The sequence below is a fragment of the Prionailurus bengalensis genome, chromosome D3, assembly GCF_016509475.1.
Source record: "Prionailurus bengalensis isolate Pbe53 chromosome D3, Fcat_Pben_1.1_paternal_pri, whole genome shotgun sequence".
Lineage (NCBI taxonomy): Eukaryota > Metazoa > Chordata > Mammalia > Carnivora > Felidae > Prionailurus > Prionailurus bengalensis.
The window spans coordinates 55543038-55556865 of NC_057356.1; the positions used below are offsets into that span (position 1 = coordinate 55543038).

Below are 13828 nucleotides of genomic sequence, written 5' to 3' on the forward strand. Positions count from 1 at the left end.
AGTAAGATTGAACAAATCCTATTAAACGCTGTCTCAGACTATAGGACCATAAGACGGGTAATACTGATCTTCACATGATTATTCATGTTTACAATAAAGATACAGAAAAAAACCAGGAATAAGCAAAAGGGATATATAGCAAAGTCATCACGTTCTGAACAAGAATAAATGCAATTGGGGTATAGCCGTATGTGTGGTGCAGCAGCTTACAATCCCATAATAACTAAGGAGCTGCTCATTCGTCACATGGTTCAGATTACTGCAAAATTTTTAACCAAAATGGAGTGCAGTGAAGATTTGCTGACACTGATAATATTTTATGGACTTTCTCCTTTGATTACTATTTTAAATTCCTGGAAATATGAAGTCCAATGACTACAGATCCTTTTCATTATTGCTCTTATCATCATCATTATGATTATTTATAGAAGAATTTTCTGGATCAGAGTGGAGCAGGAATATTTTAGCTCTATTCTATGCTTATCAGCCAATCTGCCTTTGTAACAGCAGGATACATTCCCTATGTTTGGACATTTCTGGTGCAAACCAATTTACTCACTTTGGTTACTATCTCTTATGTCTCCAGCACAGTGACGGCCCCATACACACCAATAACACAGGAGTTATTCTTTGAGTTTGAAAAAACCTGAAATGTAGCCCCCTCATTTCGTATCTGAGTAAACTGTAGCCTAAGCCAAAAAGTGGTTAAATTAATTGTTTAGAACTCTTAAATTTTAGTGTAGTATTATTTTTTCACACCAGAATGGCTACAAATTTTTCTCATTAGTCTCATAAGTTGACAAGAATTCTAGAAAATTTTACATACATATCATGAGAAACTGGTGCAAGTTAAAATGTCCTATTCAGAAGTGGAAACACCAAACCAATAGGTATTTATAAAAAGAACAGAACAAAAATTATGCTAATTAAAGCTAAGGTTAAGTATTCTAGGTCTCACAGACTAAAGATGTACCTTTTCAATTCTCAGAGTAGGAATGCACGATACATTCTGCACGATACATTATTTTTCTATAGGACATCCCTACAAATGGATGTTCAATTCATATTGAAAACACATTCCTTAAAGAGAGCCAGTTTTAAAATTTTTTCAAAAAATTAATCTGAAAGTAACTTAACAGACTCAAACTTTGGAAAGAGCAAATAAAAAGAATGGAATTCTCATAAACTTCCATGAAGCAGGAGACCTTTTGAACATGGAAACCCTATTGGGGCGCCTGGGTAGCGCAGTCGGTTAAGCGTCCGACTTCAGCCAGGTCACGATCTCGCGGTCTGTGGGTTCGAGCCCCGCGTCGGGCTCTGGGCTGATGGCTCAGAGCCTGGAGCCTGCTTCCGATTCTGTGTCTCCCTCTCTCTCTGCCCCTCCCCCGTTCATGCTCTCTCTCTCTCTCTGTCCCAAAAATAAATAAAAAGTTGGAAAAAAAATTTAAACATGGAAACCCTGGCCTGCTTTCATGCCTCCCTTCTGCCCAGTGAAACCTCAGATAAAACTTACACTGTGGACTTCCAGGGATGCTGATGTCTAGAATGTGACATAAAAGAATGCATGAAAAGTTATTACTATTCCTATCTCCCAACACAGAGGCATCGGGGCGGGCAGAGGAGATTATATCCATAATTGTAACTAAGGCAATGACAGATCTATGGGAATCGTCCTGCTTATTCTTCTACCTGGAACATGAGTAGTGACTGGATAAAGGATAAATAATATTATCCCAAACTTTACCATGTACCAAGCACTTTACACATATGAACTGATTTATTTCGCCACACCATGCATATTGTTATCGCCCTTGAAACAGGAGGAGGAAAAAAAAGTAAATAATTTGCCAAAACTGATACAGATAGGAAGTGCTAGATTTGAAATCTGAAACTGAGTTTGTCTGGCTTCTAGCCTATTTTTTTTTTTAGCTACAGCATATGTTCTCCACTCTGAATTAAATGAATGTAATTATTGGCAGCTATGTATGTGAATAATACATGTAGGTTTACTGTATCACACTACAAGTTGTGTGTGTGCGTGTGTGTGTGTGTGTGTGTACACATTTATATGCAGACTGTTCTCTCTATTGAAAACACCAACTTTTCCCCTTAGTTCCCAGATTTCTACCAGTTCCTCCTATTTTACATGTAGAAGAAAGAGTTTGAAATTTAACCCTTTAATTGGACCCTACCTTAAGAAATATTACTGGAAGGGCAGCTGTGCTTAGCCTGTGATACAACACAAGTGACAAAAGATAACTGAAGAAGAGTGACATATTTCCAAAGGTAAAGTGCGGGCAGAAGTTGGGAAGAACTAAGTACTAGAAGACTAGACATCTCACAATTATTTCTTATAATGTTACGTCATTAATTCTGGAGTAAACTTCCAAATTACTAAGCACACTTAACATTCAATTTTCAGTACAAAGATTTATCTTCAATTCAAATGTAAGTGATATTTGAACGAGCCATTCCTCCTCTCCATTCTGTTCATACAGATAATCAAGAGTTGACTATAGTCAAATATAAGGAAGGAAATACATTTAATGCAGCAGTAATAGTTCATACATATGCAAGGATAAATGCAGAAAAAAAGCAAAGACCTAAAAGACACTAGAATTCCCCAATGACTGAACAAAATAATTATGATAGCCTTTACATATTCCTAAAATGTGTCATTTTATGTGGATTTTTAAAAAGAGCTCATGAGTAGGACACATACCCTCCAATTTTATCTATAATCAGGTCAGATTGTGATAACAGTTAAGTTGTATAATGCCTAGATATTTCAAGGAATGACAATACCGCAGATAGATAAAAACAAATAGCATTCAAAAGTTAATCCAATATTAAAGGACCACCATTTCCTGCAGAGTGAAAACATAGAAAGATTTGCAAAAAAGGCAAAGTAAATAAAATGATCACTAAATCTATTGATAATATTATTAAAACAATATGAAACGCTTTAATGATTAGTTGTATAAGTATGATTTCTTGGCCATGTAGCAAAAGGGAGAAAAAAGGTCAATAAACATAATCATGCATGCGCTATGACTAATGTGTTAGAAGTAGAAAAAAATCTTAATGGGAACCATTGTAATTGCAATTGGTATCTAGCTAATTCTACCAATGACTAGCCAATTCTAGCATTAGTCTTGAGAATTAAACACTGACCCAACAGTGTAGGGCCCTAGTACCACTAAACCATTCCATTTCAAATTGCATTTAGTTTTATGCCCTGTTAGTTGAACATTTATATTAAATTTTAACATTAGACTTAATTTATTATAGAGTGATATGCACAGTTTTGCTGGCATTGCAGTGGTTCTTTTTGTTCTATGATGTATTATTACTCTATAAAATGGAAATCTTTCCTAATTAGGATTCAGTTAAGAGAAAGCAGGAGGTAAAAGATTATGCCAAAAAGAATCTTCATGATATTAGTGAAGGGTGAAAATATCTTAGATGTGGAAACTAAAAATAAACTTGGGAAAGGATCTTCAAATAGGATGTTCTCAAGAGGGAATGGATGATGTTTCAGTGCTACGTATATGTCCATAGTTGGTATTTCCACCCCAAAATGCATACAATATCTTCATAATGTTAATGCAAAATAATACATGTTGGAAACATGTTTACCAATTTATTGGAAGTGTCTAGCAAGAATCATGGCAAGGGATCACATTCCCTACATTTCATCTAAGAAAACGGTGAGAGTTGGGTCTACATCATGTTTCCGTTTCGATTAAAGGTGTCTAATAAATACACTTCAAAGATTAAATCATATTAAATTGCTTTTGGCACCTAAACAGATTTGGCTGCCACACTACTACTGACAATGAAGCCACTTTTTTGTTGACACGTTTGTTTCCATTTCACAACTGAACTTATGCATTCCTACCATACGAAGTTCTATCAAGTTCAGGTAGCTATTTCATGAAAATGCATTATCTTAAGGGTACACAGTTAGTGATATTAGTAGATCGATGTATATTTTTTCCTGTTAATATCCAATATCCAAAGATAAAACCCTGGCTTAGGAGACAAGCAAAATGAGTATGTTCAGTAATATTAGTCTACATAAAAATATTTTAAGAAGCTAGGCCATTGCCATTAGTCATGATAAGAATGTCTCCTAGGATATGTAAGTCAAAAGAAAGTTTATGTGGCAGAATTATGTAAGGAAACTTACAATAGTGCCTGCCCACAAACCATGCAATTTGGAAACAGCCAAGAAACAAAACCATAGAGAAGGAGAGATAAATACAACATGTATTAGGGGTTATTATGCAACTACAAAGATTCAATATGACCCTGGAAATATAGCAAAAAATAGTTATGGAAAAGAAGCTATTTCTTATGCTCAGTAGCTAATTTTCAAACATATGTACCTGTATTTGAAACTTTGAGCATTTCACACATTTTTCTGTATCTGAAAAAAAAATGGATCCAGACTGATATTGTGTATCAATATAGCTGAAAACAGTCAATAAAAAGGTAGCCAAAAGCAAAGTTCAATAAGAATTCTAAAAAAGGATATTATTTTTGATTGCTGATAAAACACTTCTGATGTATACTTTGCTCATATTGGAAAAGAATAATTTACTGTTCAATTTTCCCAGAAGGGATGAAATATCTAGAAGATGATTTCATAAAATGTTTGATTAAATAAAAGCTAGATTAAAATGTCTAGGTCAAACTGTATATATAATTAGAAACTTTAGAAATAATATATAACTCCATTTTGAAAATATTTCAATATCTAATAATTAATTAAATCTATTTTCCACATAATTTACGATATACATAATTGTCTACTTTCATTTTAAAATGTTCAAGGGCATTGGATCTATGAAAACAACACATATATTTTAATCCTCTACTCTGGAAAATTAAGAAATACATACTCTTCAGGACAAATGTACTTAATATAAGGTGACACAAGAAAAGTACATCAAATTTTCTTATCCATGTGAATATAAGTATTAAATGGAAATACTTATAATACACAATATGATTTGAAAGGAAGGAATGTTAAGACTATAGTGGTAGTACAAAAGTTCATGTGACCCAGTCCATATATCATATATTTATGATCTGAATATATATTATGTATTGAATATGTAACACAAATATATCTTTCCATTTGTGGGCATTTGACTGGGACTACCACATTTTACGTATATTTAAAGAAAACAAAATGAGAGTGCTAGAGACAGATTTAAATTATATGCAACAGACTTAGTGCATATACGACCAAAACAGAATCAGTAATAATAATAGTTTACATGTTGGGTGTGACCATGATATGGTCTAATTTATATTAAAGATAGACTATTTATAAATATTTAAACCATTTTCAACAAATATACATAATATCAAATTCCAAAATGCATGCCTTTCTATTTTCTGTCTTTTTTTTTTTTAACTTACTGCTTTGTAAGTTCTCTTTTGTCCAGCATGTTTCCGAATTTGTTCTCCATTTGGCCCTGTTTCCACATGCATCGAATAGATAATGTCAAAGAAATCTTCAACCACAGCTACCCGCCGCAAAGACAGCTTCTCATCTACCCCTACACCATCCTGGAAACAAAACCAAAAAATAAATAAATAAATAAATAAATAAATAAATAAATAAATAAATAAATAAAAGACACAAAATTAATAAAGAAATATATATTCACCACAAAGAGGTAATTAAACAAAAACATTTTGATAAACTGAGCCAAATCATCTGATAGGAAACTTTAAAAACTTGTGAGTGAACATTGCATAATTTCACACATTTACATATAGAACTTTAAGAAATATGAAAAAAGATATTTGGCATAGTGATTATGCTTACCCATAAATAACATCTTTTAAGTTTTATAATGACTTATTTGTTGCCATCAGCATAACATTCTTAAATTATTCTAAAACATATTTTAAGGCTTAGTAATTTTTACTACAATAATTTCATTCTAAATATTGATCCATTCATCCAATCAATTTTATTGAGTTGCTGGGTACTGGAAGCTGTTATTAGAGAAATAAAAGAAATAATATGGAATCCCTAACCTTAAACACCATAAAATTTAAGATTAGACTAAGGGGCAATAAGTGTTCAAGTTAAAAATGGAAGCTCTAGAGATAGTCAAGGTGTGAACTTTGGACCCTCCACTCAGAAACTGTATGTTTTGTGCAAATCACTGAAATTCCCCTAAATTTCACTCTTCTCAAATTTCAGTTTTCTCAATTGGAAAACAGAGATAATAGAGGCTGCTTCACAGAATTGTAATCAAATGAAATAACATAGGAAAAGGATGTGACCCAATTGGTTGGCATATAGTGAACACTTGACAAATAGCAGCTCTTGTCATTTTAATGATTGGGATAAAAATGTAAACAACATACTATAGGAGTTGAAAGAATAAAGGTATCACCTCCGGCTGAGGTAGCTTCTTGGAAGAAACAGAATTTGATGTGAGTGGGAATTCACACAGGGTAAAAGCCATGGCGGTACAAAGTGTAGCAAAAAGCTCCCATAAATGATGAGAAATAAGAAATTCATAAGAAAAGAATAAGAAATTAGGAATTAGGCAAGAAAGACATTTAATCTTATATGAAAGCGTTTCCTATTTGCAAACACAGACATGCACACACGTGCATACACACACAATGTTCTTATGTGGACCCCGAGGCATAATCTGAAATAACATGATGTAGGCATTAATGTTGGTATACAGCATAAGAGAGTGATTAATCTGAGCTAAATTATTATGCAGTCAATGAGTCAAATGGCATATTTAAATAACTATACGTATATATTTAAATAACTACATATGTATTCAAATACATATATATTCAAATATATGTGGATTGTGTATTTCACTTCTGTTAAATTTGAAGCACTCCTCCACAGTTACCTAGAATGCAGGTGATTTCTCATTAGGTTTATATCTTTCTCACTTATCTCCTTTAACATCTTAAGCCATCTCTTCTTCTATACTGGGTCTCATGGATAATCCCTTATTGTCTTGTGATACAAGACCAGCATATGTAGTGAAAGTACAGAGAAACTGCATGAAGCATGGTCGTAACTACCCCGAAAAACTGAGGTAGCTTAGAGTACAGTGCCTGGGAAGCACCATTTCAGATGCCCATCCCCCAATCACTCCAACCTACACCCACTCCTCAGAGAACATCCACTATCTAGGCTAGATATCCAAATTTTAGCTCTTCCCACCAGCAAAAACACACATAAAATTTTGTCTTTTTTCCAACTCATAAAACTTACAGTTTCCTCTCGTTTCCTTTGCTGGATAATCAGAAACACAGTGACTGTATACAGTTAATAAAATATGAGCGACATAGGAATCACAGCCTATTTATTCGCTCCTTCAACAATTATCCCAGAAAGACCAAATACATCGCCAAGCCTTCTACGAGGCACTAAAATTACCAATGTGTAGGAGACAGATGATCAAGGTCTTTGTGGAGTTCACAGTCTAGTACAGAAAAAAAATATCAAACAAATAATTGTTAGAGGTGTATACTGATTTCCTGTGACTTTGGTAATAAATTAGTACAAATAGGAGGCTTAAAAGAAGAGAATTTATTTCCTCATAGGCCTGGAGGCCAGACGTCCAAATTCAAAGATGGTGGCAGAGCTGCACCCCCTAGGGCAGCTCTACAGGAGAATCCATTCTTGGTCTCTTCCAGTCTTGTGGCTGCTAGCATTCCATGCCTTGAGGCCCTGTCACATTGCCTTCTTCTTTTTGATGTGTCTCTCCTTCGTGTGTCTCTTTCTCTTAATGACTCATTTTATCTGAAGGCATTTAAGTCTAACCAGATAATCCAGGGTAACCTCTTCACTCGCTATCCTTAACTTAATTGCATCTATGAAGACTCTTTTTCTAAACAAGGGAACGTTTACAAATTTCAGGGATTAAGACTTGAAATCTTTAGGTGGCTATCATATAACTACAGGTTGTATGAATTAGAGTACAGAAGGTATGAATTGGGCTATGGGAACATATATAGGAAATGCTTCACCATCAGTGATTAACAGTTAATATACTTTCAAGAAATCAGTGTTAATCAAGATAATATTGAAATCACATGCATTGGGGAAGGGAAATCACCTATTATCCTTCTGTCATATGGATCATCCACTCATTACAACTCAAAAATGCCATAACCAAGTAGGATAATCTCAGGTACACAAGGTTGGTTTAACATATAAAAATTAATTAAAGTTTATACATTTATTCCGAGAGTGTGTGCATGTGGGAGCTGGGGAGGGGCAGAGAAAGAGGGAGAGAGAGTGAATCCCAAGCAGGCTCTGTGCTGTCAGCACAGAGTCCAACACAGGGCTCCATCTCATGAACTGTGAGATCGTGACCTGAGCTGAGATCATGATCTGAGCCTAAATCAACATTCAGATGTTTAACTGACTGAGCCATCCAGGTGCCCCCCAAATTAATTAATGTAATATACCATATTAAAGAATAATGGACAAGGGGCGCCTGGGTGGCTTGGTCGGTTAAGCGTCCGACTTCAGCTCAGGTCATGAACTCACGGTCCGTGAGTTTGAGCCCCGTGTTGGTCTCTGTGCTGACAGCTCAGAGCCTGGAGCCTGTTTCAGATTCTGTGTGTCTCTCTCTCTCTGCTCCTCCCCTGTTCATGCTCTTTCTCTCCCTGTCTCAAAAATGAATAAACGTTAAAAAAAAAAAAAAGAATAATGGACAAAAAGCATACGATCACTTCAATAGATGCAGAAAAAGCATTTGACAAAAACCAATATACTTTCCTGAGAAAAACTCTTAATAAACTAGAAAGAAATTTTCTCATGATAAAGGGCATCTATAAAAACCCCATGACCAATATTTAATAATGAAAGATTGAATGCTTTCCCACTACGAATAGGGGCAAAACAAGAATGTCTGCTCTAGCCACTGCTATTTAATATTTTACTGGAGGTACAATTAGGCAAAAGAAAGAAAAAGGAAAAGGATAAGGATAAGGATAAGGAAAAGGAAAAGGAAAAGGAAAAGAAAAAGGGAAAGGGAAAGAGAAAGAGAAAAAGAAATAAAAAGGAAAAGGAAAGGAGGAAGGAAGGAAGGAAGGAAGGAAGGAAGGAAGAAAGGGAGGAAGAAAGAAAGAAAGAAAGAAAGAAAGTTCACCTAGATTGAAAAGAAGGAAGAAAAAACTATCTTTATTTGTATATGACATGATCCGGTATATAGAAAACTCTGTGGAATCCACCAAATAACTGTTAGAATTAATAAGTGAGTTCAGCAAATTTGAGGTTCATACATAATATATAAAAATCAATTGCATTTCTGTTCATTAGCAATAAAAAACCCAAAAATGAATTTGGAAAATCATTTCATTTACAATGGCATCTAAAAATTAGAATACAAAACATAAATTTAGACAAAAAGTTAAAAAAGAAGTGCAAGCCTCATACATTGAAAGCTACAAAACATTGTTATAAAAACTTCTAATGACCCAAATAAATAGAAAAATAGCCTATGCTCACAGAGCAGAGGCTTGATATTGTTAAGATGGTAATATTCCAAAAACTTATTTACAAATTCAGTGTAATCTCCATTTAAAAATTCTGGCTAGTTTTTTGCAGAAATTGACAAGTCAAAGTTTATATATAAATGAAAGTTACTTAGAATAGCCAAAATAATATTTTAAAAGAAGAAATTTAGGGGCGCCTGGGTGGCGCAGTCGGTTAAGCATCCGACTTCAGCCAGGTCACGATCTCGCGGTCTGTGAGTTCGAGCCCCGCGTCAGGCTCTGGGCTGATGGCTCAGAGCCTGGAGCCTGTTTCCGATTCTGTGTCTCCCTCTCTCTCTGCCCCTCCCCCCGTTCATGCTCTGTCTCTCTCTGTCCCAAAAATAAATAAAAAACGTTGAAAAAAAAATTTTAATAAAAATAAATAAATAAATAAATAAAAGAAGAAATTTGGAAGTCTCATACTTCTTGACTTCAAAACTTACTATAAATCTTACATAATAGACAACATGGTACTGGGCATGAGAACAGATATATAGATCAATGGGATAGAATTGAGATTCCAGAAATAAACCCTTACACTCATTTTCAATTCATTTTAAATAGGAGTGTCCAAACAATGCAGCAGGGAAAAAATAGTCTTTTCAACAAATGGTACTGGAACAACTGGATACCCACATGCAAAAGAATGACATGGAATCCCGACCTCACACCATACATAAAAATTAAGTCAAAATGAACCATAGACCTAAATGTAGAAGCTAAAACTTAAAATTCTTTAAAAAATAAACCATACATAGAAGTAAATGTTTTTAAACTTAGGTAAGGCAAAGTCGTCCAAGTTATAAAATCAAAAGTAAAAGCAACAAAAGAAAAATTAATTGAACTGTATTAAAATTTTTTTAAAAATTTATGCTGAATATGGTACCATCAAAAAAGTGAAATAACAACCCACAGAACTGGGAGAACATGTTTGAAAATCATATCCGATAAGGGGTTAATAGCCAACCTATATAAAGGACACGTTCAACTCAATAGCTAAAAATACAAACATTCCAATTACAAAAATAGGTAAAGGATCTGAATCATCATTTCCAAAGACACCCAAACAGACAATAGGTACATGAAAAGGTACTCAACATCACTAACCATCAAGTAAATGCAAATCAAAACCACAATGAGATATCACTTCATACACGTTTGAATAACTACTATCAAAAGGACAAGAAATAACAAATGTTGGTGAGGATGTGGAGAACAGTGATCCCTTGCACTCTGCTGGAGGGAATGTAAACTGTTGCAGAACTATGAAAAGCACTATGGTATGGATATTCCTCAAAAAGTTAAAAATAGAACTACCATATGATCCAGCAATTCCAGTTTTGGGTTTATCCAAAGGTAACAAAAACACTAACTCAAAAAGATACATGCACCCTCATTTTCATTACAATAGCTATGAATGTTGGGAGAAAATAGTCATGAAAGCAACCTAAGTATCTATCTGTTGATGGACAAATGGATAAAGAAAATGTGGTCATATGTATATAAGCCACATTTTGTGCTACCACATAATTGTGGTATTATACACACACACACATAGAATATTTTTCAGCCACAAAAAAAAGGGAAATCCTGCTATTTGCAACAACATGGATGGTTCTTGAGGATACTGTGCTAAGAGAAACAAGGCAAAGACAAATACCATATGATTTAACTTATATATGGAATGTAAAAAAACAAGCAAACAAACAAAAAACCAAACTCATAGATACAAAGAACAGACTGGTGGTTACCAGGGTCAGGAAGTAGGATGTGGATAAAATGGGTAAAGATGGTCAAAATTTTGAAGGCATAAACTTCTAGTTATAAAATAAATAAATCTTGGGGATATAATATATTGCATGGTTACTATAGATAATAATATTGTGTTACATTTTTGAAATTGCTAAGATCTTAAAAGTTCCTATCATAAAAAAAGAGTTGTAACTATGGGTGGCGGTGGATATTAACCAGACCTATTGTGGTGACCACTTTGATATATGTCTCATTACATATAATCATTATAATCATATAATCATTATATATCTACACCATAATCATTATGTTGTATACCTAAAACAAAAAAAAATTGTAAAGATTTTGAATAAACATTTCCCCAAAGATGTTCCAATGGCAAGTAAGCACAAGAAGAAATGAATGACAGAAATAGTAATCAGGGAAACATAAATAAAAATTTCAATGAGATACTACTTCACATTGACTAGGACTGCTATAATCAAAAATAAGTATAGGCAAAGATATGGAGAACTCGGAACTCTCATGCATTGCTGGTGGAAATGCAAAGTGATGCAGGTGCTTTGGAAAGTCTGACAGGAACTTGAAAATTTAACAGATTTACCAGATGACTGAAAAAGCCCTAAGTACACACATATCTTCAAGAGAAATTAAAACATAGGCCCACAGAAAATAAATTGTACAAAATCCAGCAGTATATTCATTACAGCAAAAAAATAGAGATAATAAAATGCCTCTGGACTGAATATATAAACAAAATGTGGTATAACCATACTAAGAAATATTATTCTGACATAAAAAGGGATAAAGTATTGATCCATGCTATGCCATGGATGAAATTTGAAGATATAAAGCTAAATTAAAGAAGCCAGACACAACAAAAGACACCTATTACTTGATTCGTTTTATAAGAAGTGTCCAGAAAAGGCACATTTACAGATGTGAAGCAGATTATTGGATGCTTTGAACTAGGAAGAGGAGTGTATGGGGATTGACTGCTAATGGGTACAAAGAAGGGACTTTAGTAGGGACAAAATGTTCTAAAATTAGATGATGGTGGTGATGGTTTTATATCCTGCGAATATACTAAAACATTAAATTGTGTACTTTACGTGGATGAATTGCATGGTGTGTGCTATACCTCAAAAACACTGTTGGAATACGCAGTCTCCAATAGCTTTGAATTTTAATTTCTTTTTTGTTTTATTTTATTGTATTTTAAATATGCATTTTTAAATTTTAAAAAATTTTTTGAGTATGGTTGACACACAATATTACATTAGTTTCAGGTGGACAACACGGTGATTCAAATACTCTACATTACACTGTGCTCACCACAAATGTAGCTACCATCTGTCACCATACAACACTATTCCACTATCACTGACTATATTCCCTATGCTGTGCCTTTTATTCCTGTAACTTATCCATTCTATAACTGGAAACGTGTATCTGCCCCAACTCGTCCCCATCCATTTTGCCCATCTCTCCAACCCCTTTCCCTTTGGCAACCACCAGTTTTTTCTCCATATTTATAGGTGTGATTCTGCTTTTTGTTTGTTTATTCATTTCTTTTGTTTTATACATTGCACATGAATGAAATTACATGGCATTTGTCTGTCTCAATCTGACTTATTTCACTTAACGTAATGCTGTCTATTACCATTTGCAACAACATAGATTTTAATTTCAAAGAGGCCAGGGGCGCCTGGGTGGCTCAGTTGGTTAAGCGTCCCACTTCAGCTCAGGTCATGATCTCACAGTCCGTGAGTTCAGTCCCACGTCAGGCTCTGTGCTGACAGCTCAGAGCCTGGAGCCTGCTTTGGGTTCTGTGACTCCTTCTCTCTGCCCCTCCACCTCTCACGCTCTCTCTCAAAAATAAACAAACATTAAAAAAAAACACCTTAATTTCAAAGAGGCAAAACATCAAAAAAGGAGTTCATACAATACAATTCTAACAGTCTGCACACCCATAAATGTAGAGTGAAAATGGAAACGGCTAAATCACCAAGGCTTACAGCAGTGTGTTGGTATACACAAGGTTTTTTTTTTAATTTTTTTAATGTTTATTTTTGAGACAGAGAGAGACAGAGCATGAACAGGTGAGGGTCAGAGAGAGGGAGACACAGAATCCGAAGCAGGCTCCAGGCTCTGAGCTGTCAGCACAGAGCCCAACTTGGGGCTCGAACTCCAGACCGCGAGATCATGACCTGAGTCAAAGTCGGACGCTCAACTGACTGAGCCACCCAGGCGCCCATACACAAGGTTTTTACAAATTTTAATAACATAAGGATGTGTAGCATACAAATAGCAAAATACATAATACCTTTTACTGTAAATTCCATATAGACAACTAATTCTCACAGAATGCTTTCATTGACTTGTGTTCAATTCTTGGTCAGCAAAACCAGCCTATTTTATTCAAACCATGATAATGTCAAATGGAACTTCATTGCAGACTTCTTCCTAATAAGTTCTTTTGTAATTTAACATGATATATACTCTACTGTTGTACTATTTCTCC

At 34.5% G+C, this 13828-nt stretch overlaps 1 protein-coding gene across 5 annotated transcripts in view; it reads right to left on the bottom strand.

Annotated features, from left to right (window-relative positions):
• Positions 1–13828, bottom strand: part of NOL4 (nucleolar protein 4) — a 431144-nt gene that overhangs the window by 324283 nt on the left and 93033 nt on the right. For 3 of the 5 annotated variants that reach the window (XM_043558563.1, XM_043558562.1, XM_043558564.1), the window contains exon 2: positions 5434–5583. In XM_043558563.1, the coding sequence (XP_043414498.1) occupies positions 5434–5583 (150 nt within the window). Of the gene's footprint in view, positions 1–4391; positions 4455–5433; positions 5584–13828 lie in introns of those variants that run through there. The other 2 variants (XM_043558566.1, XM_043558565.1) reach the window with 2 other exon arrangements.